Consider the following 27,764-nt stretch of genomic DNA (forward strand, 5'->3'; position numbering starts at 1 on the left):
TTGTTTACTTTGTAGCCAGTTCAGTTTTAGTTTTGTTCCGCATAGCCTTCCCTAAGCTTCAATGCCTTTTCTTAGGGGCACTTACCTTTTGTTTATTTTTTGTTTAAGCATTAAATACCCTTTTACCTGCGCACTGCCACCTGCTGTTTCCCACATCTACAAAGCAATTAGCTACCTGCTGCCACCTACTGATATGGAAGAGTATTACACAGTTACTCTGCCAAGCTCTAGACAGCACCGACACTCAACTATAACACATAATTTGCAGACTATAATTACTGGTTTGCAAAAAATATTTTTAACCCAAATAGGTGAAATTAGATCATCTCCCACGGCACACCAGACTGTATCTCACGGCACACACTCGCTTTTTCTCTTTTTTTGGTATTTTCCTGCATCAGTTTCATGTCTTCCTGAGCGATATTTCCCGCATCTGCTTTGTTTTAGCAATCAAGACTATTTCAGTTGTTTTTATCCTTCTTTGTGGGGACATTGTTGATTGTCATGTCATGTTCGGATGTACATTGTGGACGCCGTCTTTGCTCCACAGTAAGTCTTTGCTGTCGTCCAGCATTCTGTTTTTGTTTACTTTGTAGCCAGTTCAGTTTTAGTTTCGTTCCGCACAGCCTTCCCTAAACTTCAATGCCTTTTCTTAGGGGCACTCACCTTTTGTTTATTTTTGGTTTAAGCATTAGATACCTTTTTACCTTCACCCTGCCTCCCGCTGTTTCCGACATCTACAAAGCAATTAGCTACCGGCTACCACCTACTGATGTGGAAAAGTATAACATGGTTACTCTGCCGAGCTCTAGACAGCATCGACACTTAACAACAACACATAATTTGCAGATTATAATTACTGGTTTGCAAAAAATATTTTTAACCCAAATAGGTGAAATTATATCATCTCCCACGGCACACCAGACTGTAGCTCACGGCACACTAGGTTGAAAAAGACTGATTTAAATTATTCCGCAGCCCTCCTGATTTCAATTCACACATTTTATTAATTTGCTTGTTATTTACATGTGCTGACACACTGAACAAACAGGCCTTGACCACAAATACGGATAACTTCACGCCGTGAATAATAGAAAAAGACAGTTAAATCAAGTTTGCTTGAGTATTTACATAATAACTGGGTCTCGTTTACACTAAAGTTGGCACCATGCCCATGTTGCGGTGGTGCGTGTACGGTAAAGGAGCGGCGGCGTGCAGGTGCGACGGGGTCGGCATGAGGTGCGGGGCGTGGCTGTAGGACAGAAGAGCGGCGGGGTTGAGGCCAAAGGGCCCGCCGTTGTCCTCCATGGAGGACGACTGGGGGATCTCTCCGAACGTCTCCAACATCGCTGCCTTCTTACTCTTCTTGTTCTTATTGGACACTTTCCTATTGCGTGTTTGGATGCCATCTTTCTTCATAGTGAGAGGCCGGTTGATCTGTGAAAGGGTTTTTTCCCCTGTTTAATTTGCGATGTTGCAATTCAACATACGGGCGATTAGTACTCACGTTGTGTAGTTTAAAGTACAGTCCGCAAGCGTTACACACTGGCTCGCCGCTGGCGTTGCGTCTCCACAGCGTTGTCGTGCTCGTGTGACAGTTGGCGCATTGCGTGCCAGCCCGCTTGCTCACGATCTGAAAGACAAATACATTTTTATACAGCTTTTATAAAGCGCCCCTCCCAGGTTGTCCTACCAGCCTCTTCTTGGGTCGGATCAGAGGTCGGTTCTGGCCGTTCATCTTATGGTACAGTCCACAGGCGTTACAGAGATAGTGGCCTGTTCCGTCACGGCGCCAGAGGGGGGTCGCTGTGGCTCCGCAGTTTACGCACTCTCGGGCCTCTGTGTTACAAAAAAAAGTGCTATTAATTTCAATACTTCATTCCAGAACCAGTGAAAATATAATAATAAACAAACTAGTGTTGTCTCGATACCAATATTTTGGTATCGGTACTTTTCAATACTTTTCTAAATAAAATTGCATTATTGGCTTTATTTTAACTAAAAAATATTAGGGTACATTAAACATATGTTTCTGTTTTTGTTATGTTCTGTTAGTTTTAGACTCCATGAGTTCCTGTTTTTGTGCACCCTTGTTTGTTTTAGTTACCATGGCGACTTATGATTTTCACTTGCCTCCGGTGTTCGGGACGTGCACCTGTTTCCAATCTAGAGACATTATTTAAGCCTGCCTTTGCCAGTCGGTCGTCCTGGCGTCATTGTTTGTCTCATGCTTGGACTACGTAAGTCGTGTTTATTTCATGCCACAGTTTCAGAAGTTCTCTACGTCCATAGTCTATAACAGGGGTGCTCACACTTTTTCTGCAGGCGAGCTACTTTTCAATTGATCAAGTCGTGGGGATCTACCTGATTCATATATATAATTTATATTTACTTATTTATGAAATATATGTTTTTGTTAATAAGTTAAAGGTGTTTAATGATAATGCAAGCATGTTTAACACATATAGTTAATATTGTTAATAAATTAAAGGTGTTTAATGATAATGCAATCATGTTTAACACATAGTTAATATTGTTAATAAATTAAAGGTGTTTAATGATAATACGAGAATGTTTAATACATATAGTTAATATTGTAAATAAATTAAAGGTGTTTAATGATAATACAAGTATGTTTAATACATATAGTTAATATTGTTAACAAGTTAAAGGTGTTTAAAGATAATGCAAGCAGTTTAATACATATAATTAATATTGTTAACAAGTTAAAGGTGTTTAATGATAATACAAGCATGTTTAATACATATAGTTAATATTATTAATAAGTTAAAGGTGTTTAAAGATAATACAAGCATGTTTAACACATATAGTTAATATTGTTAACAAGTTAAAGGTGTTTAATGATAATACAAGCATGTTTAACACATATAGTTACTATTGTTAATAAGTTAAAGGTCTTTAAAGATAATACAAGCATGTTTAACACATATAGATTCCTTTCTTTCATGAAGACAAGAATATAAATTGGTGTATTACCTGATTCTGATGACTTGCATTGATAGGAATCAGACAGTGGTGCTAAAAACGTCCGCATTTTCGAATGGAGGAGAAAAAAGTCCTCCTTTCTGTCCAATACCACATGAAAGTGGTTGGTTTTTGGCATCTTATTTGTCCAGCTTCCGTACTCCTTTGTATCCACTTTACAAGAAATACATTGTCGGCAAACTCCGTAGCTTGCTAGCTTGTGCACGCCAGCTTTCAGAGACTCGTTTTGTTAGCGCAGGCAGGATGAAGCAGAGCTTTTATTGTGCAACTGTGCAGTCGGTCTTTGGAGTTTTGACGACAGGTACGGCGCCAGAGTCTGTTGAAATAAAGTGTTTCTCGCCTTCCTGTCGGTAATTTTAATGAGCTGGCAGCAGCCAGCGTCATCTCAGAAGACCCTCGGGTGCCGTGAATGTCAATCAAGTGACGAAAGTGACGTCATAGTGAAGATTTATGATCGCTCATTTTTAGGACTATTTTTTTAATGCCTGGCTGGTGATCGACCGGTAGCTCGCGATCGACGTAATGAGCACCCCTGGTCTATGCTAAGTATTTACTTTAACTCCAAGTGCGATCAGCACAATGTGCTTTCGCCTTGTTTTCCAATTTTTTGTACCTTTTTGAGTTTTGAGAATTAAATCATGTTTTTACCTGCACGCCTTGTCCGGAATAGTCTGTTTGCATCCTGGGAGAACAAACCTCGCAGTAAGCTGCAAAAACCCCGCCGTGACAGTTTCTTATTGCAAGTTTGTCCTTAAATAAAATAGTGAACATTACAAGACAACTTGTCTTTTATTCGGAAGTAAGCAAACAAAGCCTCCTAATTTAGTCTGCTGACGTATGCAGTAACATATTGTGTCATTTTCTATTCTATTATTTTGTCAAAATTATTAAGGACAAGTGGTAGAAAACGAGTTATTCATCTACTTGTTCATTTACTGTTAATATCTGCTTACATTCTCTTTTAACAGGGGGATATGACAGAAAATAATAATAGAATAGAATAGAATAGAATAATAACACAATCTTCCTCTATTGAACGGAATATTTTTTTAATGTAAATTTAAGGCATTTTTAGATAGATAGATAGATAGATAGATAGATAGATAGATAGATAGTACTTTATTGATTCCTTCAGAAGAGTTCCCTCAGGAAAATTAAAATTCCAGCAGCAGTGTACAGAATTGAGATCGAATTTCAAAAGTAATTTATTCCTATCAAGGTAATTCTCCAGATATCATAAAACGGATTCAGACCCATGGTTAATGCCATTATTAGTCTGATTATAATTGGCCTATGTAAACATGAGAATTGGAAAAATGCACGTGACTGGAATATTAAGTTGTTATTGCGAATGCTCACTGCTTTGAAGGAATTGACTCCTCCAGTTTAAGAATAATTTCAGCTCTTATTGTTTGGCAGGTTACTTCGCTTTTGCTATCTTCTTGTTCTCCATGGACTTGACCTTACCGATCCTACGAATAGGTGGACAACTTCTGGGATTTTTTTTTTTTTTGCCTTTTATTAGCATGTCATGTTCAACTTTTTGTAAGAATGTCTATGTTGCGCCTCAAAAACAAACAAAAAAATGATTGTACATGTTTTGTTTTTTTTGTTCTTTTTGAGGAAGAGGGACACCTTTAGGTCCCTAGAAGTGGATGTGACAGACAATAATAATAGAATAGAATGGAATAATAACACAATCTTCCGCTATTGAACTGAATACTTTTTTAAAGGGGAACATTATCACCAGACCTATGTAAGCGTCAATATATACCTTGATGTTGCAGAAAAAAGACCATATATTTTTTTAACCGATTTCCGAACTCTAAATGGGTGAATTTTGGCGAATTAAACGCCTTTCTATTATTCGCTCTTGGAGCGATGACGTCCCAACGTGACGTCACATCGGGAAGCAATCCGCCATTTTCTCAAACACATTACAAACACTGAGTCAAATCAGCTGTGTTATTTTCCGTTTTTTCGACTGTTTTCCGTACCTTGGAGACATCATGCCTCGTCGGTGTGTTGTCGGAGGGTGTAACAACATGAACAGGGACGGATTCAAGTTGCACCAGTGGCCCAAAGATGCGAAAGTGGCAAGAAATTGGACGTTTGTTCCGCACACTTTACCGACGAAAGCTATGCTACGACAGAGATGGCAAGAATGTGTGGATATCCTGCGACACTCAAAGCAGATGCATTTCCAACGATAAAGTCAAAGAAATCTGCCGCCAGACCCCCATTGAATCTGCCGTAGTGTGTGAGCAATTCAGGGACAAAGGACCTCGGTAACACGGCAAGCAATGGCGGCAGTTTGTTCCCGCAGACGAGCGAACTAAACCCCCTGGATGTCTTGGCTCACACAGTCCTTTATGCCACCGAAGATGATCAAGAGAAGAATATCGACCCTAGCTTTCCTGGCCTGCTGACATGAGGGTATGTCTACAGAATATATTAATTGATGAAAATTGGGCTGTCTGCACTCTCAAAGTGCATGTTGTTGCCAAATGTATTTCATATGCTGTAAACCTAGTTCATAGTTGTTAGTTTCCTTTAATGCCAAACAAACACATACCAATCGTTGGTTAGAAGGCGATCGCCAAATTTGTCCTCGCTTTCTCCCGTGTCGCTGGCTGTCGTGTCGTTTTCGTCGGTTTCGCTTGCATACGGTTCAAACAGATATGGCTCAATAGCTTCAGTTTCTTCTTCAATTTCGTTTTCGCTACCTGCCTCCACACTACAACCATCCGTTTCAATACATTCGTAATCTGTTGAATCGCTTAAGCCGCTGAAATCCGAGTCTGAATCCGAGCTAATGTCGCTATAGCTTGCTGTTCTTTCCGCCATGTTTGTTTGTGTTGGCATCACTATGTGACGTCACAGGAAAATGGACGGGTGTTTATAACGATGGTTAAAATCAGGTACTTTGAAGCTTTTTTTAGGGATATTGCGTGATGGGTAAAATTTTGAAAAAAACTTCGAAAAATAAAATAAGCCACTGGAAACTGATTTTTAATGGTTTTAACCCTTCTGAAATTGTGATAATGTTCCCCTTTAAAATATGTAAATTTGAGGCATTTGTATCCCTATCAAGGTAATTCTCCAGATATCCAAAAACAGATTCAGACCCATGGTGTTGCCATTATTAGTCTGATTATAATTGGGCTATGTAAACATGAAAATTGGAAAAATGCATGTTACTGGAATATTAGGTTGTTAAAGCGAATGCTCACTGCTTTGAAGGGATTGTGGCATTTGTTTGGGTTCGTCGGCAAAGGCGTTGAAGGCAGGCAGTAAAGTTTTGCATTTCTGGTGTACAGACAAAACAAAATATTTGATCAACAGTTTAACAACTTGGATGTGTGTCGGAAAAGATAGATTTCACATCGCAAGTTTTCCCCTTTCGATGTAATCACCTGACAGGTTTTTGGTTGTATCATTGATACATACATGTATTATTGTGTGAATGCTCCAAAGCAGGGCTTCACGGTGGCAGAGGGGTTAGTGCATCTGCCTCACAATACGAAGGTCCTGAGTAGTCTTGGGTTCAATCCCGGGCTCGGGATCTTTCTGTGTGGAGTTTGCATGTCCTCCCCGTGACTGCGTGGGTTCCCTCCGGGTACTCCGGCTTCCTCCCACCTCCAAAGACATGCACCTGGGGATAAGTTGATTGGCAACACTAAATTGGCCCTAGTGTGTGGATGTGAGTGTGAATGTTGTCTGTCTATCTGTGTTGGCCCTGCGATGAGGTGGCGACTTGTCCAGGGTGTACCCCACCTTCCGCCCGATTGTAGCTGAGATAGGCTCCAGCGCCCCCCGCGACCCCAAAGGGAATAAGCGGTAGAAAATGGATGGATGGATGGATGCTCCAAAGCATTTCCCATTCAAAATGAATTGGCCATTTTTTTTCAAACTTCCACCATTTCCACATTTTTCAACCGATTCAAACTATTTTACCTTCAACACATTCCACCATCCTGGAAATTTAAACAACTTTTTTTCCAAGGATTTTCCAGAATTCCTGGTTTTCCAAAGCCCTATTTCCACCCTTTATTCTGGCGACAACTCCTTCTACATTTTTCCAACGCATTTCAACCGTTCCAGCGTCAAAACATTCCTCTTAATCAGGACACAAAACTAAGTTGTTTTTTGATCTGGACAAATTCCCGGTTTCCCTGAAATTTCAGGAATTCCGTAATACCATTTCTCAACCCAACATGTTACTACTTCAACATTTCTCGACCAATTTTTTAAAATTCTAACACCAACAATTTCAACTCATTCAGACCATTCAAGTTTTTTACCATTTTCCAAAAAATTCCCGCTTTTCCCGAAATTCCCAATTTTGGGGGGAAATTCCCATTGAAATCAATGGGACATTCTTCAAAGTTCCACAACTCCCACATTTTTCATCTGATTCTAACTGTGCCAACTCTAAAATATTCAGCCTGTTTGTGAATTGTGTGCGCTCCTTCAACAATTATAAAAAATTCCAGGATTTCAGTTCCACTTCAGCATTGGAGCATTCACGCGCAATTCCTTCTGGAATTGCCTCATCTAGTTTATTACTCATTTTCAGTTTTTAGTTTTTCCTTGTTTTTCGTTACGTTTTACTTTGTTACTCTGCACCCCAAACACAACATTTCCCCATTGGGGGATAACTAAAGTCGGTCCTATCTTATCCTATTACGGCGTGCATCAATGGCCGCAAATATGTTCACACTAATATTTTGTACGGTTATTTACATTTCGAAACAATTTGTCATTAGTAAAATGTAACATGAAAGCAAGCGTTTTATCTTTGGGGTCTCAAAAATGTTGGCTTTGCTTTATTGTTATTTGTTTGGCACCATTACCAACAATAATGTGAATAATTGACACTTAAACGGGACTATTCCTATTGCTTGTGAATGTTTTAATTCATAATTAGTTAGTATTTTAATGAATACAGTGTGTGCATGTAGACACACTCTTGTTGCATTCTTGAATTGGGTGACATCATGAAAGATTAGACCAGGGGTGTCAAACTCATTTTAGATGGGGGGGCCACATGGAGAAAAATCTACTCCCAAGTCCCAGGGATTGGTAAAATCACGGCACGATAACTTAAAAATAAAGACAACTTCAAATTTGTTTTTTTTGTTTAAAAACAGAACAAGTACATTCTAAAAATGTAGAAATCATAATGTTGTTGGGGTTTTTTTACACTTACATGTTGTTGCTAATAGCATTCCATCTTTATTTGTCGTTATTTATACTTTCTGAATAAATTATGTGATAATGTTCATAAGTCAACTCATTGGTGTTCATTTTCAATCTATCAAGATAAAAAAAATAACAAAATCAAATTAAAGGATGTTATTTATGTAGTTTGCTCATTTTCCTCGACTGGTGCACTAACATCATGTGGTTTATTATTTTTTTTACATATGTAGAATAATCTACTTGCTATTGCGACATCTAGTGGGCACATTTAGAACAGCGGTTTCTTTCATTCCAAAATGTTGGCTTATTTTTATACTTAGCAAACTCACCCCGCGGGTCGGAACAGGCCTGTGGGGCGTACGTTTGACCATACTTGCCAACCTTGAGACCTCCGATTTCGGGAGGTGGGGGGTGGGGGCGTGGTTGGGGGCGTGGTTAATAGGGGAGGAGTATATTTACAGCTAGAATTCACCAAGTCAAGTATTTCATATATATATATATATATATATATATATATATATATATATATATATATATATATATATATATATATATATATATATAAGAAATACTAAGTCAAGTATTTCATATATATATATATATTATATATATATATATATATATATATATATATATATACATATATATATATATACACATATATACATATATATATATATATATATACATATATATATACACATATATATATATATATATATTTATATATATATATATATATATATATATATATATATATATATATATATATATATATATATATATATATATATACATACAAGAAATACTTGACTTTCAGTGAATTCTAGCTATAAATATATATATTTCTTTTATTATATATATATATATATATATATATATATATATATATATATATATATATATATATATATATATATATATATATATATATATATATATAAAATAAATACTTGAATTTCAGTGTTCATTTATTTACACATATACACACACATAACACTCATCTACTCATTGTTGAGTTAAGGGTTGAATTGTCCATCCTTGTTCTATTCTCTGTCACTATTTTTCTAACCATGCTGAACGCCCTCTCTGATGATGCAATGCTGTGTGGCACGCACAAAAGTGCTTTCATCAAATGCACTAGATGGCAGTATTGTCCTGTTTAAGAGTGTCACAACATTGCTGTTTACGGCAGACGAACTGCTTTACGGTAGACGAAAACGTGACTGCTGTTGTTGTGTGTTGTTGCCGCGCTGGGAGGACGTTAATGAAACTGCCTAACAATGAACCCACATAAGAAACCAAGAACTCGCCCTCCATCATTCTACAGTTATAACGTGATTGGGCAGGTACGCTGTTTATATTGTGGGAAAGCGGACCTGAGTCCGCCTGAATTTCTGGAGATTTTCGGGAGAAAATGTGTCCCGGGAGGTTTTCGGGAGAGGCGCTGAATTTCGGGAGTCTCCCGGAAAATCCGGGAGGGTTGGCAAGTATGCGTTTGACACCCCTGGTTTAAATGGTTTTCAAAGTCTTATCAGGTTTCTTACCCGGCGTTGATATTCTCATCTTGTTGCAAAGTTTCGGGGAGTACTGTGGGCTCATCCAGGCCCCGGGGTTGCTGTAGTAGCTGGCCACGCCGTACTCCTGCGAGGCCGTCATGTACGAGCTGTAAGGGCTCAACATGTGCGGATGGGAGTGGGGAGACGGCGTGTACACACTCCCGGCGGCGGGGGTCAGGTTGAGAAAACTGCCGCAGGACGTCGACCCTTCCAGCGGGCTCAAACGCTCTGCCTTGAGACCCTCCTGAGGCTGGGGGCTATCCCTGTTCTCCCTGCTTGGAGACGAGTATCCATCCCTGGTGGGGTTGACACCCGTGTACAAAGAAGTCGGAAGTGTGGTTTTAGTCAGAGGACTGCTGCTCCAGGTGCTGGCTGTGGAGTCGTAGGGTAAGCCCAAGGAGTGACCGGTCGACCCGTCCAGTAACTGGAAGTTACTGAAGAGGCTCGGTGAGGAAAACACCTGCCGGACTTTTGGATAGAACAGAAGTCATGTAAATCCTTTATCAAACTCTGAAATGATTCCAAGGATGTCTTTGGATGTGTTCATTCATACAGGTCATGGGTTTTTTTTTCACGGTATTCAACCGATCACAACTGGACCGTTCAGTTTGTCTCAGAAAATGTTTCGTCTCAGGCTTCATCAGAGCATGCACTGCAAAAAGTCAGTGTTCAAAAAACAAGAAGAAAAAAAAAAAAAGTTAGGGGTATTTTACTTGAACTAAGCAAAATTATCTGCCAATAGAACAAGAAAATTCGGCTTGTCAAGGCTTTCCAAAACAAGTCAAATTAGCTAACTTCAATGAACGTAAAAATACCTTAAAATAAGTATATTCTCACTAATAACAAATGCACTTTTCTTGGTAGGAAAAAAAAAATAGACCTCTTTTCTCAATATGTTGAAAAATATTCTTAAATTAAGTAAATGCTAGTGCCATTATCTTGACATGATTACATTTCTTGAAACCAGCAAACTTACACTAAGAACTAATTTATTTTTCTTAATGGAAAGGCAACAAGGCAACGGCTTGTTACTCTCGGGGTCTACTAGCCGCTCAGGCAAATCATATTGTCTAAAACCGCATTTTTCCATCGACAACATGACATCATCGCGCCAAGTGCGTGCCCTTTCAGTCAATTAGTGCGCATATACACAGCCCGGCCCCCGGCCAAAAATGTTTTAATTGTAATTTTGAACAATTTATCTGAATCTGCATGAACTATTTCTGTTCAAAATTGTTAGAAAAGTCACACGTTAAATGTTTAAATATTAACTGTCAGTTTACTGTACTACTATATGAGTACGTATTTTCTATTGTTTCATTGAAAATAAAACAGCAAAGTCCATTTGGCTGTCATCTGTTTTAATTATGAGACAAAATTGTGCCAAAGTCATGATTTTTTTTCATGCTTGAAATAAGAAATTATTTAAAAAAGTAGTTTTATACTTGTGAGTGTTGATGACACAGCTTTGCAACAGTTGATATTCTAGTTTCAAGCATGTTTTACTCAATATAGGTCATAAAATCTCAGTAACAAGCCGTAATATCTTACTGAGATCATTTAGGACCAAAACCCTTAAAACAATTAAAACACTCTAACATAAAATCTGCTTAGTGAGAAGAATTATCTTATCAGACAGAAAATAAGCAAATATCACACTTATTTGAGATATTTAATCTTACTTAAATTTCAGTTTTTGCAGTGTGGTTATAGACTTAAAGTCGTCACTCGGACTAGATCTGACCCAACATCCGAACAAGGACTAGATCTGACCAAAAGTTCAAACAAGGATTCGATCTGCCCAAATATAAGTCAATTAGCAGGAACCGATGAAGCCTGCTTGTATGCGAGGTGAAAAATCTTCTAAGACAAACTGAACAGTCTTGTGATCAACTGAATGTCTTGAGGGTGCAAAGGGTGAGGATGTTTTCATTCATCCAGGTCGTTGCAATTTCAGGGCGTTCAATCGACCACAACTGGACTGTTTAGACGTTTCGCCTCTCATCAGAGCAGGCTTCATCAGTTCATGCTCATAGATTCAGATTTAGTCAGAACTATGGTACCAGAACCTAGCAGGTTTCATCAGTTTATGCTCTTAGACTTTGATTGGTCAGATTTAGTCCTCCTTTGGACTAGACCAATAGTCCGAAAAAGTAACTGATTTGACCTAAAGTCCAAATGAGGATTCCATCTGACCAATCAATCTTCTATGACAAACTGAACAGTCCAGTTGCGATCGATTGAATGCCTTGATAGGAGAGCGGTGAGCACTGACCCGAGCTGTGTCTATAGGTGGACTGTGCTCGACTCTGACTGGAACTGGACAAGAAGGAGGACAGGCTGGTGTAATCTGTGTCCTGACAGGAGAAGAAGGTGTCGCCGTTTTCTCCTGGAGGCAGCAGACCGGACTCAGAGGAGAAGGCCGCCAGAGGATCCGAGCCCAGCAGTGATGAAGACACCCAGTGTGATGACTCTGAACAATCCTCCATGTTACACCTAGTGGAACATGTCTCACACGTCACTTTAGGGAAAAACAGTTGTGTGTTTTGAGGATTAACATCAAAATGTGTATCAAATCAAATAAAGTATTTGACACAGTCCAAAGAAGGTGTGGTTCATTAAAAATAAAAAGTAATAATCTGTCCATAGGTTGAGTGTCCATCCTGTGGTTGACTGGTGATCAGTCCAGTGCAACAACAACCAAGTAGAGACAGGATTGTTTTGTCTTTTAGCACTTGGTAAATAAACATCACTTTAAGTATACTTGAACACAGATTTACACAAACTGTTGGATGAAACCAATACTTTGTTGGGCTCTTTGGCACTTGGAAACATTGTGTAGACCAACATATCTCCTGAGAACCACCATCTTCTGCAGTGGACATTTGTGTTTTTCATAACAAGGCTATTTTCTTTTAAATCTGTAACTCTGATAAAAGTGCAAAAGTACAAATGAAAGTCGTCTTTCTGAGCAAATACACAGCAGCAATGTTCTCAAACGAATAGCTTTCTGTAAAAAATTGCCAAAATAAGCACGCTGGACAGTCATTATACCATGAATTGATTAACGTAAACCCTGACTTAAACAAGTTGAAAAACTTATTCGGGTGTTACCATTAGTGGTCAATTGTACGGAATATGTACTGTACTGTACAATCTACTAATAAAAGTTTCAATCAATCAATCCAAAATTAAAATACAAAATTAAAAATAACAAGTTAACACATGTAATTAATGACAAAAAAAGTATTGCATTAATCATGTAAATAAAAAGATTAATCACGCAATTTATTTTGACCAAACATGTTCCTTTACCTTAACTGCAGATTTTTACCCGAAAGACGACGGTAGTTTTACGGCCAGTGATCAGTTCAGGTTAAATTTCAATCCAAAGTACACTCCGACTGGATTTTAGATAAAATTGTTAGCAAGTTTTGAGAAAATAAACATAGTGCATTCAAGTAATATTAGAATATGCTAAAAAAAATGTATTAATATACAGTATTAGTAATAAACACTAAATATAACATATATTAAAAAAAACATCTGAATGACCTTCTGATAATACAATTGCATTTGTGTCCAAATATTAGAGTCTTTTTAGGTTTAATTTAAATTTTGCAAGTAAATTATAATCTAGGATTAATCACGGTTAATCTAAATTAAAAAGTGTAATTAATCTGATTATAAAAATTGATCATTTGACTGCACTTTTTAGTACTCGTTTAAATATTTCATTCATTTTTATTTGCTTTTATCAGCTATTTAATTGTTTTATATCTAAACTTTCGGATTGTTTTTATTTATTTATTTATTTTGTCTTTTATCAATTTGTTCTTTTTCTTCTTTGTAATTTTTACTATACAGCACTTTGAGCATCTTGAACTGTTGTTTTTGAATGTGCTTTTTATATCATCTTTGGCCCTGACCACTATTAATTGTTTTATTATTAGGATAATAGCATTTTCACTGGTATTATTTTATGTTGTTGTCTTTTTTCTTTAATGGCTGGGGAAAATGTGCGCTTTTTTTCACCATCATACAGGAAATAGGTTCATTTTCAAACAATTCTCAACCTTTATTCTATTTAAAACAAACAAAAAAAACATAAAAGCCATGCAAAATAATATGAATATTCTTATTATTACAGTGAAAATCATACTATTTAAAAATTATTATTTTTATTATCAATTATGTATTCAATTTTTTAATTATATTAGTATTTATTATACTTGATATTATCTATTATATCATCATTTATTATGCCTTTTATTATTTAATAATGCTATTATTCTAATACTGTACATCATTTTAATTGTTTAAATGCACAAAATCCCAAAAATATATAGTTTTTAATGTACTCCAAAAAATGGTTTACGTTGAATGTCATATTTTCACAATAAAGTGCATACCTTACTTTAGTCTCTGCAACTAAATATATTAACATAGAATAAACACATTTTAAAAAGACAAAATATCCTCCACAGTCACCATCAACCTTCAGGGACAAACAAATACAAAACAAGACGAAATAGTCAACTTTTTCCAAGAACTCAAATGAAATTGAAACCGGTATATAACCTAGACATGGATCTAAATGAGCTAAAAGTCAATAAATGCTCCAATATTAGGAGAAATTAAAGATATGAATCTCTTGAATCAGCTTGAAATGCACACACACACACACACACACACACACACACACACACACACACACACTTAGGGGGTCACCTACCTTATTGACTAGTCACGCTTGAGGGAGAGTTGGACTGGGCTTAAATGTTTAGGGTGAAATGTGTTCTGTCAGGTGGAGGGTGGCACAACTTCAATGGCCTTCTCATGGACTCAAAAAACAAAAAAACAAAAAAAAAACCAGCTTCTCCAACCATCAGCAAAGTTTCAAGCCAACAGCGTGTGGGAGGGATTGGGGACAGCATTTAGAGAGACACACCTCCATCCAGACTGAAAAAGTCCTACAATGTGTGCAACAGGAGCACATTTAACACCCTAAATCAGAGATATTCAACTAAATTATTTCAGGGCCCACATTTCTTTACTATTATTCTTATTTTGTATGTATTGTATACTAACTTCCCCTATAGCAGACATTATATTTTGGTCATAGCTACAGGAGTGCTTTGCCGTCTTTAAGGACCTTCTGCAAAAATGTGAGTCTTTCAAAAGTTCTTTGAATTGAACTCGCCAGTTGAATAGCTTAAATCAGGGGTGTCAAACGTATGGCCCGAGGGCCGGATCAGGCCTGCAAACAGGTTTTCTCTGGCCCACGGGATGAGTTTGCTAAGTATAAAAATGAACCTGAAATTTTGGAATGAAAGAAAAAGCTGTTCTAAATGTGTCCACTAGATGTCGCAATAGCAATCATTTGTATCTTTGTAGATGATGCTACATATGTACAAAATAAACCACATGATGTTAGTGCATCGGTCGAGGAAAATGTTCAAATGTAATTTGATTTTAATATAATTTTTTTAATCTTGATAGACACCAATGAGTTGACTGATGAACATTATCACATAATTTATTCAGAAAATATAAATAACCACAAATAAATGATTAACCGCAAAATGTAAGGGTAAAAAAACAAAACCTAACAACATTATGATTTGTACATTTGTGCTCGTTCTATTTTTAAACAAAGAAAACAATCTGAAGTTGTCTTTATTTGTAAGTTATCGTGCCGTGATTTTACCAGTCTAAAATAGAGATGTCCGATAATATCAGCCTGCCGATAATATCGGCCGATAAATGCGTTAAAATGTAATATCAGAAATTATCGGCATCGTTTTTTTTATTATCGGTATCGTTTTTTGTTTTGTTTTTTGTTTTTAATTAAATCAACATAAAAAACACAAGATACACTTACAATTAGTGCACCAACCCAAAAAACCTCCCTCCCCCATTTACACTCATTCACACTCATTCACACAAAAGGGTTGTTTCTTTCTGTTATTAATATTCTGGTTCCTACATTATATATCAATATATATCAATACAGTCTGCAAGGGATACAGTCCGTAAGCACACATGATTGTGTGTGCTGCTGGTCCACTAATAGTACTAACCTTTAACAGTTAATTTTACTCATTTTCATTAATTACTAGTTTCTATGTAACTGTTTTTATATTGTTTTACTTTCTTTTTTATTCAAGAAAATGTTTTTAATTTATTTATCTTATTTTATTTTATTAATTTAAAAAAAAAGTACCTTATCTTCGCCATACCTGGTTGTCCAAATTAGGCATAATAATGTGTTAATTCCACGACTGTATATATGGGTTGATATCGGTATCAGTTGATATCGGTATCGATAATTAAAGAGTTGGACAATATCGGAATACCGTATATCGGCAAAAAGCCATTATCGGACATCCCTAATCTAAAATGATCTAAACCAGTTTCATATGCGCATTCACCGAACCCTTCTTTAGTGAAAAATAAAATGTTGTTTTTTTCAAATTCAAGACAAAGTTATATGTTTTTGGTAACACTTTAGTATGGGGAACATATTCTAAGTAACAAAGACTTAATTTAGAGTTATTTGGACACTAGGGGAACATATTCTAAGTAACAAAGACTTAATTTAGAGTTATTTGGTTAGGGTTAGGGTTAGGGTTAGAGGGTTAGGGTTATAATAAGGCCATGCCGAATAAGGAATTAATAAGTACTGTTTGTGTTGTGTTGTGTTTGCTCGGTACTCGTTTTATCTTTTAACCTGCTCATTGTACAGCACTTTGGCTACCCCTGTGGTAAATTTTAAATGTGCTTTATAAATAAAGTTGATTTGATTTGATTTGATTTAATAATGACTAGTTAAGAGCCAATATGTTACTAATTTGCATGTTAATAAGCAACTAATTAATGGTGAATATGTTCCCCATACTAAAGTGTTACCATGTTTTTTTACTGGTGCACAAAATGAACCGTGCACGAACATCACCTTGTTCAAAGAACAAAACCAACACAGTGCATAAACTCACAACAAATGACACACCTGCAAATCAGTCTGACTTCTGCTGTTGCCGCATCCGTAATACGCCGATAGGGAAAAGTTTGTATTTACACGATGAGTTGGGTGTGTCTTGACCCCTGAGCCCGACTCACCGAACCCCTAGGGTTCGATCGAACCCAGGTTAAGAACCACTGATCTAAATTGAGTTTGACGCTCCTGGCTTACATGATGAAAAAGAGAGGACCTAAAACGGAACTTTGAGGAACACCACTAGTAGAACTAAAGAAGTCGAACAACTGACTGACTGAAGTAAACAAACTACAGCAACACTTTAGTTAAATGACATTACGAAAAATATTGGTAACTGCCAAAAAGGAGAGGACTTTAAAGAGGTGCCTTGAAGAACACCTTAGTTATGTAAATTTGGAGCTCAGTGTTCTGTGTTTGCTATCAAGGTTGAACGTCGATGCAAAGATCTGCTAATGTCTTTACAGTGCTCCAAGGTCTTCTACGCCAGTGTTTTTCAACCTTTATTTGAGCCAAGGCACATTTTTTGCGTTGAAAAAATACGGGGGCACACCACCAGCAGAAATCTTTAAAAAACGAAACTCAGTTGACGCAATTGTTGGATATGACTTTAAAGCATAACCAACCATGCACCACTATAGCTCTTGTCTCAAAGTAGGTGTACTGTCACCACCTGTCACATCACACCATGACTTATTTGGAGTTTTTTGCTGTTTTCCTGTGTGTTGTATTTTAGTTCTTGTCTTGCACTTCTATTTTGGTGGCTTTTTCTCTTTTTTTGGTGTTTTCCTGTAGCAGTTTCATGTCTTCCTTTGAGCGATATTTACCTCATTTACTTTGTTTTAGCAATCAAGAATGTTTCAGTTGTTTTTATCCTTCTTTGTGGGGACATTGTTGATTGTCATGTCATGTTTGGATGTACGTTGTGGACGCCGTCTTTGCTCCACAGTAAGTCTTTGCTGTCGTCCAGCATTCTGTTTTTGTTTACTTTGTAGCCAGTTCAGTTTTAGTTTCGTTCTGCATAGCCTTCCCTAAGCTTCAATGCCTTTTCTGAGGGGCACTCACCTTTTGTTTATTTTTGGACGCCTATTTACCTGCACCCTGCCTCCCTCTGTTTCCGACATCTACAAAGCAATTAACCATCGGCTGCAACCTACTGATATGGAAGAGTGTTGCACGGTTACTTTGCCGAGCTCTAGACAGAACCGACACTCAACAACAACACATAATTTGCAGACTATAATTACTGGTTTGCGAAACATATTTTTAACCCAAAAAGTTGAAATTAGATAATCTCCCACGACACACCAGACTGTATCTCACTGCACACTAGTGGTTGAAAAACATTGTTCTACACAACAGGAGCACTTTGGTGTGGGGTGGTGGTGTTTTGGCTCCCAGGTCTTGAACTGAACTCGTAGGGCTGGTATGCTCCCCCGGTCCCTGTCCTGAATTCTCAATTTAAGGCTGTAAAGCTCCAAACTTTGACTTTTAGCCATCAAGGAGATTAACACGTCGACCGTGTTGCTATTTGGATCCCCCGACTTCCCAAGCACCGCATGGAGAGTTTGACAGACAAGTGAATAAAACAAATCTAAAATACAAAAGACTGTCATGGCGATGCAAAGCACTGCAGCCATGGAGAGAGATAGGCTTTGATAGCGCACGGCCTGCACGTGGACCGGTCCGCGCTGTGCTTTGGCGGCCATTTGATAGTCAAAGCAGCTCCGCAACTTTCTGCTCTTTGTTCATTTACAGTTTTCAGGGAAATTAGGGGAGGGGAAGAAAAACTATTTGTGAAAAGTATGCCAATCAAACCACACTTATAGGATTCATCATCACTAGTTGTTAGTGTCATGTGATTGACTGGTGAACAGTCCAGGCTTGTCAAACTCATTTTCATTGAGGGCCACATTGTAGTTATGGCTGCCTTTGTAGCAACGAATGATATATTTAATTTGCCTATGTATTTGATTTTTTTTTTTTTTTTTTACATACATCGTAAAAAAACCCTGTATTTTTACAGTAAAAACTAGCAACTCAATCACCAGAATTTTACTATAAAATGTACAGTGTTTTTTGCAACATTAAATTAAATGGAAAAACTTTACCATCGTTTTTATTCTATTCTAGCAACTGAGCTGCCAATTTTTTAACATTAAAAAACTGTGACACTTTTTTTTGTGACGATCTGTCACTTCATTTCTGTTTGTGCTTCTTTGTTTCGTATTTACTTCCCATCAGTGCTCTTATTTTTTTTCCATTTCCTGCTCGTCCCGTTCAGCGCTGTCTTTTTTACTCACCTGCTGTTGATTGGCAGCCGGTCCACACCTGTTGTCAATCAGCATGTTTCTATTTATGCCTGTCATGCAAGACTGCTTCATTTTCTGTTTTGAGTATATTAAACTCTTCTTACCTGCTCCCCGTTCTCCTGGTTCCTGCATCTTGGGGTCGCTAATACGGGAGCCATGCGAGTTCCTCACAGTTTTACCATTAACCTGAGATCGGTAGGTTGTGAGTTCAAACCCCGGCCGAGTCATACCAAAGACTATAAAAATGGGACCCATTACCTCCCTGCTTGGCACTCAGCATCAAGGGGTTGGAATTGGGGGTTAAGTCACCAAAAATGATTCCCGGGCGCGGCCACCACTGCTGCTCACTGCTCTCCTCACCTCCCAGGGGGTGATCAAGGGTGATGGATCAAATGCAGAGAATATAACTTTAACTTTAACAGTAAAAATAACCAACCATAGATCTTACAGTAATAACACTGGCAGCTCAGTCGACAGAATTTCCCGTAAAAAAACAGTGGTAGAGTTTTCTCAATTCACAGTAATATGCTGTAAAAACATTGGAAATTTTACAGTAAAATTTTTACAGTGTACAATTTGATGGATAACTTGCTCTAAAACCATAAGTCAAGCAGAAATTGAAGTATTTTAACAAAATAAAATGTTTGGAGAGTATGGTAATATATGTTTTGCTATATTGGATAATATTAGAGTTTAAAAAGGTATGCAATGTCATGCGGTACCTGCATTTTTTTTCTTTTAAAATGGAAAAAACGAATACATTTAGAAAGCAAAGATAAAGTACTTTATTGAAGCATATTATTTTGAGGCCACATGAAATGATGTGGCGGGCCAGATCTGGCTCCCGGGCCTTGAGTTTGACATCCCTGATTTAAATAGTTAGTGTAGTTTCTAATTAGACGTCAATCAAACTTTATTCATATAACATTTTTTATACACAAGCAAGAAGCAACACTTAGTTAAAAAAAAAAAAAAAATTCTAAAAGTAATAATTAGAATATGTGAGGCACAATAACAAACTGCAGATAAAAAATGGCCCCTAGGCTTAACCTACTCTGTTTACTTTTGCTGTGCATCATTCTAAGTAGACCACATATGATTTTGGACTGTTCAAGGTTGAGGGAGTTTTTCCTTCCCTCCGTTGCTGAAGTTCCCTCTCACAGAAATTATCAAAAAAAATGCAATAAGAACATGCTGCAATCACATAAACGCTGCAGGATTATTTTTTTTTAAATGCTGCAATTGGCAAAAACCCACACAGCCCCACTAAAAAGTATATACATATATATATATATATATATATATATTTTTTTTTTTTTTTTTTTTTTTTTATTGCTGCTTTTATTTATTTATTAGATGCCTTTTACTGAATATGCACAAGCACTGCGTTTATTATTATGTGATAATGCCTTTTATACTGTATTTTGTTTGTTTTATGTACTGTATGTGATTGTATGTCTACTTGGATGTTGGAGTCTGCAATAAAGCTTGATTGATTGATTGATTAAAACAAACAACTGCATGAGAGAAATTATGCAACAATATGCAAGTTGTCCACGGCGGTGTGCGTAGAGCCCCTGTTTTCCATGTAAAATACTAATTAATCAATGACGGGGCGCTTCATATGGAATTTGAGCAAAAAACGCATCCTAGCTTCTTCCTGCTGCAGCACTGATAAGAATATCATGCCAAATTTCCCTTTGTGGCTCTCGTGGCACACAGCATTAGTGGTTGTTTCATGATGTAGAAGCTACTTAGTTATAAACTTGGTCATACTTGATTTTTTGTTTTATTTTATTGATGTTTTGCGCTAAAAAAAAATTTTTTATCATGAATTTGTTTTAGTACAAACCATGAATCCAATTCAATTTCAAGTTTGATTAAAAAGTATAAAAATAATTTTACATCAATAAAAAAGTGTGAAAATATTTTCCCTAAATAAAATTCAGTTTAGGGTCCCAGTGTAGCCTGACCTGAGGAATGTCCATTCCTAAAGATTTTACTGGAAACAGCATCCAAGTGCCTATAGATTTATTTTTTTTAATACCTTTTCAATACTTTTCATTCTACCAACTTTCTTCACGTCTTTATAGAAAAATATCCCTGAAATCTGGCGCCCCTGGCAGCCTGGTTAACTTCCTGATGGGGGTCGGAGGTCAGCATCTTAGTCAATGAATGACAACCACAATTCGTACCTCCTGTCATCGTTGGATTGTTTATAAAACTAAAGCATTAGACAAAACTGACCAGGTTCCAATAAAAAAGGTAAGCAACAAATTCCCCTGATGTGACGGACTGAGTACCATGACAGTATGGACATGGGACACAAGGACATTTACACTCATTCACACTCATTCACACAAAAGGGTTGTTTCTTTCTGTTATTAATATTCTGGTTCCTACATTATATATCAATATATATCAATACAGTCTGCAAGGGATACAGTCCGTAAGCACACATGATTGTGCGTGCTGCTGGTCCACTAATAGTACTAACCTTTAACAGTTAATTTTACTCATTTTCATTCATTACTAGTTTCTATGTAGCTGTTTTTATATTGTTTTACTTTCTTTTTCATTCAAGAAATTTTTTTTTAAAACAGAAGCCTACCGTAAGAAAAAAACAATGGTACCATTTTTACATTTACCGTACAGTAAATGAATTAATTAACGTTGAAAAACTTATTCGGGTGTTACCATTTAGTGGTCAATTGTACGGAATATGTACTGAACTGTGCAATCTACTAATAAAAGTCTCAATCAATCAATCAATCAAAATACACTGTGAAAACAGCAACCATATTTTTATGCAAAAAAAAAAAAAAAACTAACAAAAAACTGGCAGCTCAATCACTAGAATTTTACAGTAAAATAGAGCATGACCATTTTACTGCAAATTTTAGGGTAAAATTCTGCCTTTTTTTTTTGACCGCAAAATCCACTGATTTTTTTCCCTTACAGTATAGGTAAAATATACATTTACTAATCAAATGCAGAGGTCATCATTAGAGATGTCCGATAATATCGGCCTTCCGATATTATTGGCCAATAAATGCGTTAAAATGTAATATCGGAAATTATAGGTATCGTTTTTTTTTTATTATCGGTATCGGGTTTTTTTTGTTTGTTTTTTGTTTGTTTTTTATTAAATCAACATAAAAAACACAAGATACACTTACTTTTTTTTTTTTTTTTTTTTTTTTAGATACACTTACAATTAGTGCACCAACCCAAAAAAAAAACCTCCCCCATTTACACTCATTCACACAAAAGGGTTGTTTCTTTCTGTTATTAATATTCTGGTTCCTACATTATATATCAATATATATCAATACAGTCTGCAAGGGATACAGTCCGTAAGCACACATGATTGTGCGTGCTGCTGGTCCACTAATAGTACTAACCTTTAACAGTTAATTTTACTCATTTTCATTCATTACTAGTTTCTATGTAGCTGTTTTTATATTGTTTTACTTTCTTTTTTTATTCAAGAAAATGTTTTTAATTTATTTATCTTATTTTATGAATTTTTTTTTTTAAGTACCTTATCTTCACCATACCTGGTTGTCCAAATTAGGCATAATAATGTGTTAATTCCACGACTGTATATATCGGTTGATATCGGTATCGGTAATTAAAGAGTTGGACAATATCGGAATATCGGATATCGGCAAAAAGCCATTATCGGACATCCCTAGTCATCATGTGACATGTATGCTTTTTTTAATTAATGTTACAAGCGGCCGGCCCCCGGAGGGTAGCCAAAACTGCAACGTGGCCCTCAATGAAACCAGTTTGACACCCCTGGCTTAGAGTGTCACAGAGAGAGAGACTGTACGGAATATTGGTGGGTGCAAAAATGTAGAAGTTTAGCAGGAATAAGTTTTTTGTGAGGAGTGTTTATGCATGTGTGTGTGTGTGTGTGTGTGTGTGTGTGTGTGTGTGTGTGTGTGTGTGTGTGTGTGTGTGTGTGTGTGTGTGTGTAGGGAAAGGCAGGGCAGCAGTCAGTGTGTGTGAGATGAGGATAGCTGGGCAGGGAGTGTGAGTGTGCTGCTGCCCTCAGATAAGAGCTTATCACGATGAAAGGAGGGAGGCCAGGAATTAGCCGCTCGCTGTCGTACACAACTAACACACACACACATGCTCGTACTCACACACTACACACACACACACACACACACAACGCATTGCAGAGCGTCTGTTGGTTTTGCAAAGCGTCCGACACAAGTTGAGACAGTTGCGGCCCCGTTGGGCCAGTGGGGTAGTGGGGTAGTGGGGTAGTGGTGGCACTACTTTTGGAGATGGACCGTGTGGTGTGTCACTGCAGGGGATTCATGGGACTGACGGCCACTTCTCAGGAAATCAACTTCTGTGTAGAAAATAGTCTTATCTCTGCCACACAGGACCTACTGGGACGTCCACCACAGTATACACACACACACACACACACACACACACACACACACACACACACACACACACACATACTGGTTATCATCTGAAATGGGGACCAAGTTTTTGATCATCACTTGTGGGGACCACCCTTTCTACAGGTTGTGGAGGCATAAAAAAAAAAGGTGTAAAATGACCACTGCCCAGTTAGCTCATACACGTCTTTAAATCTCTGGATTGATGAAGTAATGTGCTGATCATTCTTACTGGGGACCCTGGGGGGAAAAGAGTTAATATGGTTCGTGGGGGACCAAATTTAAATAATTTTGCATAATTCACACAAATTTGTACGTGACTACTGAGGACTATTTAATTAAAAAAAAGGGAAAATGTGCAAATGTCTCACACTCGAACTAACCAGTAAACATGTTTTATGGGCCAAAGCTTAAACATCACTTAAGCATCTTCAGAATGGATCTGACTATCATTTAAAAAGGTTTTTTTTTGTCATAAAAAAATACAATCATGTGTGCTTACGGACTTTATCCCTTGCAGACTGTATTAATATATATTGATATATAAAAGGGATGTCCGATAATGGCTTTTTGCCGATATCCGATATTACGATATTGTCCAACTCTTTAATTACCGATACCGATATCAACCGATATATACAGTCGTGGAATTAACACATTATTATGCCTAATTTGGACAACCAGGTATGGTGAAGATAAGGTACTTTAAAAAAAAAATTAATAAAATAAAATAAGATAAATAAATTAAAAACATTTTCTTGAATAAAAAAGAAAGTAAAACAATATAAAAACAGTTACATAGAAACTAGTAATTAGTGAAAATGAGTAAAATTAACTGTTAAAGGTTAGTACTATTAGTGGACCAGCAGCACGCACAATCATGTGTGCTTACGGACTGTATCCCTTGCAGACTGTATTGATATATATTGATATATAATGTAGGAACCAGAATATTAATAACAGAAAAAAACAACCCTTTTGTGTGAATGAGTGTGAATGAGTGTAAATGGGGGAGGGTTTTTTTTTTGGGTTGGTGCACTAATTGTAAGTGTATCTTGTGTTTTTTATGTTGATTTAATTTTAAAAAAAACAAAAAAAACGATACCTATAATAAAAAAAAAAACCGATACCGATAATTTCCTATATTACATTTTAACGCATTTATCGGCCGATAATATGGGCAGACCGATATTATCGGACATCTCTAATATATAATGTAGGAATCAGAAATATTAATAACAGACAGAAACAACCCTTTTGTGTGAATGAGTGTAAATGGGGGAGGGAGGTTTTTTGGGTTGGTGCACTAATTGTAAGTGTATCTTGTGTTTTTGATGTTGATTTAATTTTTAAAAAAAATAAATAAATAAAAAACGATACCGATAATTAAAAAAAAACGATACCGATAATAAAAAAAAAACGATACCGATAATTTCCAATATTACATTTTAACGCATTTATCGGCCGATAATATGGGCAGGCCGATATTATCGGACATCTCTAATATATAATGTAGGAACCAGAAATATTAATAACAGAAAGAAACAACCCTTTTGTGTGAATGAGTGTAAATGAGGGAGGTTTTTTGGGGGGTTGGTGCACTAAGTGTAAGTGTATCTTGTGTTTTTGATGTTGATTTAATTTTTTTTTTTTATTAAAAAAATAAAAAATAATAAAAAATAATTTCTTGTGCGGCCCGGTACCAATCGATCCACGGAACGGTACCGGGCTGGGTGGTTGGGGACCACTGCTTTAGGGGACCTGTTTTTTTTGTCCCCATACCGTCAGAGGTCCCCTAAAGGTGACTGTGTATACAGAGCGATGTCCCCATTAAGTAAGCATTGCCAGAACACACACACACACACATTCACACACTTGACTTTAAGTATATTGGGGACTTTTACATTACATTCTATGTCCATGCTGGCTCTAAAAACACCACCTTTCAATGGAATGAAGGAAAGTTCGTTCATTTTGAATATACTTTTGGTTTTGGTTAGGTGTCATTTTATTTCCTACATGCATACAATTACAATGTGCTGCATCACATATTTCCAGTTTTTCATTCTAACAGGTCCGAAAAGGAGTAGGAGGAAACTGAGTTTATTTAATCCTACCTTTTTCCCGTATTATAGCAGTTTTTAACACATTTGTTTGTTCTTTATTTGCAACACAGCAGTAAATAAATGTATTAATATTAGATGAAAAATAAAATCATTATTGTTGTGCAGCACTTTGGAAACATTTTTGTTGTTTAAATGTGCTATACAAATAAAGTGCATTGGATTGGATTGATAATTATAAAATACATAAATCAACAATATTTTATTTTTTTGTATTTTTGTATTTTTGTATTTTTGTATTTTTATTTTTTTTTAATTTTTTAATTTTTTAATTAATCAATCCAACAAAACAATACACAACAATCCCATAATAAAACAATTCCAATTCCAAAACCAAACCCGGCCCAGCAACATTCGGAATAGCAATCAACAAAGCAATCCAGCGGACACACAAACATGACACAAAACAATCCAAAAGTAGTCAAACAAAATTGAGTAACATCAACAACAGTATGGATATTAATAACAATGACAACATAGGAGTGATTAGAAATCCCTCGATGACGTTATCATTACAGCCATTTATATAAAAAAAATCTAAACATTTGAAAAATAATTATAAAATACATACATCAACAATAATTTGTTAATAATAATTCCAATAATAATTCCCAATAATTCCCTGCTTAGGCTGCTGCCCCCGCGACCCGACCTCGGATAAGCGGAAGAAGATGGACGGATGGATGGATAAATCAACAATAATTGAAGTTCTCATAAATAAGTAAACACTTTTAGTTTGAACAGCCTCTTAAAGTGTTTTTTTTTTTTTGCTTAATCCATTCATAATTCAATTCCGCATGAGGTGGCGACTTGTCCAGGGTGTACCCCGCCTTCCGCCCGAATGCAGCTGAGATAGGCTCCAGCACCCCTCGCCACCCCAAAAGGGACAAGTGGTAGAAAATGGATGGATGGTTACTGATATACTAAATGTTGTAAGTGTTGTACGTGCATGCAAATGTTGTAAGTTACATTTTTCTCGAATATTATATTTTTCCTCTTTTGTTGAGAAGAATTGTACATTCTTGGGTAGCATGTTTTCATTTGCTTTGTGCCTAATATTAGTTGTTTGCATATGCACACAATCATTGAATTTCAGTATTTTGGAGTCAATAAATAAAGGGTGTGTATGTTCTCTCTATATCCAACATTATGTATTATTCTAACTGACCTTTTTTGTAACACAGTTAGTGAATGAAGCGTACTTTTGTAGTTATTTCCCATATTTCTGCACAATAACTCAGATATGGTAACACTAGCGAGCAGTAAAGAATATGAAGTGATTTTTGGTCCAGAACATGTTTTGCTTTATTCATTATTGAAATATTTCTCACTACTTTACATTGTATATTTTTATATGAGATTTGCAGTTAATTATGTCATCTAAAAATTTTAATTCTTTTACCCATTCAATGATTACTCCAGGGGTGTCCAAAATGCGGTCCGGGGGCCATTTGCCGCCCGCAGCTTTATTTTTTTATCGGCCCTCAACATATTCTAAACACCAAATGAACTCATTCCAGATTAAACCATTACACACAAAACTATGAAAACATGTAACCGGCCCTAGACAGAACAATACGATCATATGGACAGTCATAAGTGTTTACATTTTGCTTTATATTTATTATTTTACTTATTTTTTTGTCTGGTTTTGTATTTGTTTTTTATCATCCCGTGAAGTGTATATTACTTTTTTTTGTTCGGTTTGTACTTCATGAAGTTTTGCGCTTGTTGTGTTTTTTTGTGTGTTTTTTGTTTGTTTTCATTATATTTGGATGTATTTGTTTGGTTTGTATGATATCCAATAAGTAGGACTATGTATTATGTTGAAGGGGGCAGGAAAATATAAGATTTTTTTTCATCCTGCTCCTTCTCAGGCATTGGTGTGTAAATGTGTGTTTAGTTTCTGAGGTTTAATTGTCTGTTGATCAAAGATGCACATCAATGAAGGAGATAGATAAAAAAGGAAATGAAAGTGGCTTAATGATGCATACAATTATGAGGGTGAATAAAATAATAAATAAAACTAAAATCAACATGAAAAGAATCATGAATTAATCTAATTTGCTTTGTTATCTATAATACGAGGCTAATATGTGGGTATTTTGTTCAGACTGACCTACATTGTATAATGT

General features: G+C 36.5%; 1 protein-coding gene across 2 annotated transcripts; it reads right to left on the reverse strand.

Moving 5' to 3' along the window:
* Positions 1-987: 987 nt before the first annotated feature.
* Positions 988-14,632, reverse strand: gata1a (GATA binding protein 1a). 2 transcript variants are annotated; one of them, XM_061923462.2, is made up of 6 exons: positions 14,506-14,632; positions 12,046-12,266; positions 9,759-10,238; positions 1,694-1,839; positions 1,508-1,633; positions 988-1,437 (listed from the first exon to the last, which is right to left on the reverse strand). In XM_061923462.2, the coding sequence occupies exons 2-6, from the start codon at positions 12,257-12,259 to the stop codon at positions 1,150-1,152; spliced, it is 1,254 nt and encodes a 417-aa protein (XP_061779446.2). In that variant the 5' UTR covers positions 12,260-12,266; positions 14,506-14,632; the 3' UTR covers positions 988-1,149. The 2 variants fall into 2 exon arrangements, with proteins under 2 accessions (XP_061779446.2, XP_061779445.2); XM_061923461.2 differs by having other exon boundaries at positions 12,046-12,291; positions 14,506-14,621.
* Between the last annotated feature and the right edge of the window lie 13,132 nt (positions 14,633-27,764).

This window comes from Nerophis lumbriciformis, linkage group LG28, assembly GCF_033978685.3.
Source record: "Nerophis lumbriciformis linkage group LG28, RoL_Nlum_v2.1, whole genome shotgun sequence".
Classification (NCBI taxonomy): Eukaryota; Metazoa; Chordata; class Actinopteri; order Syngnathiformes; family Syngnathidae; genus Nerophis; species Nerophis lumbriciformis.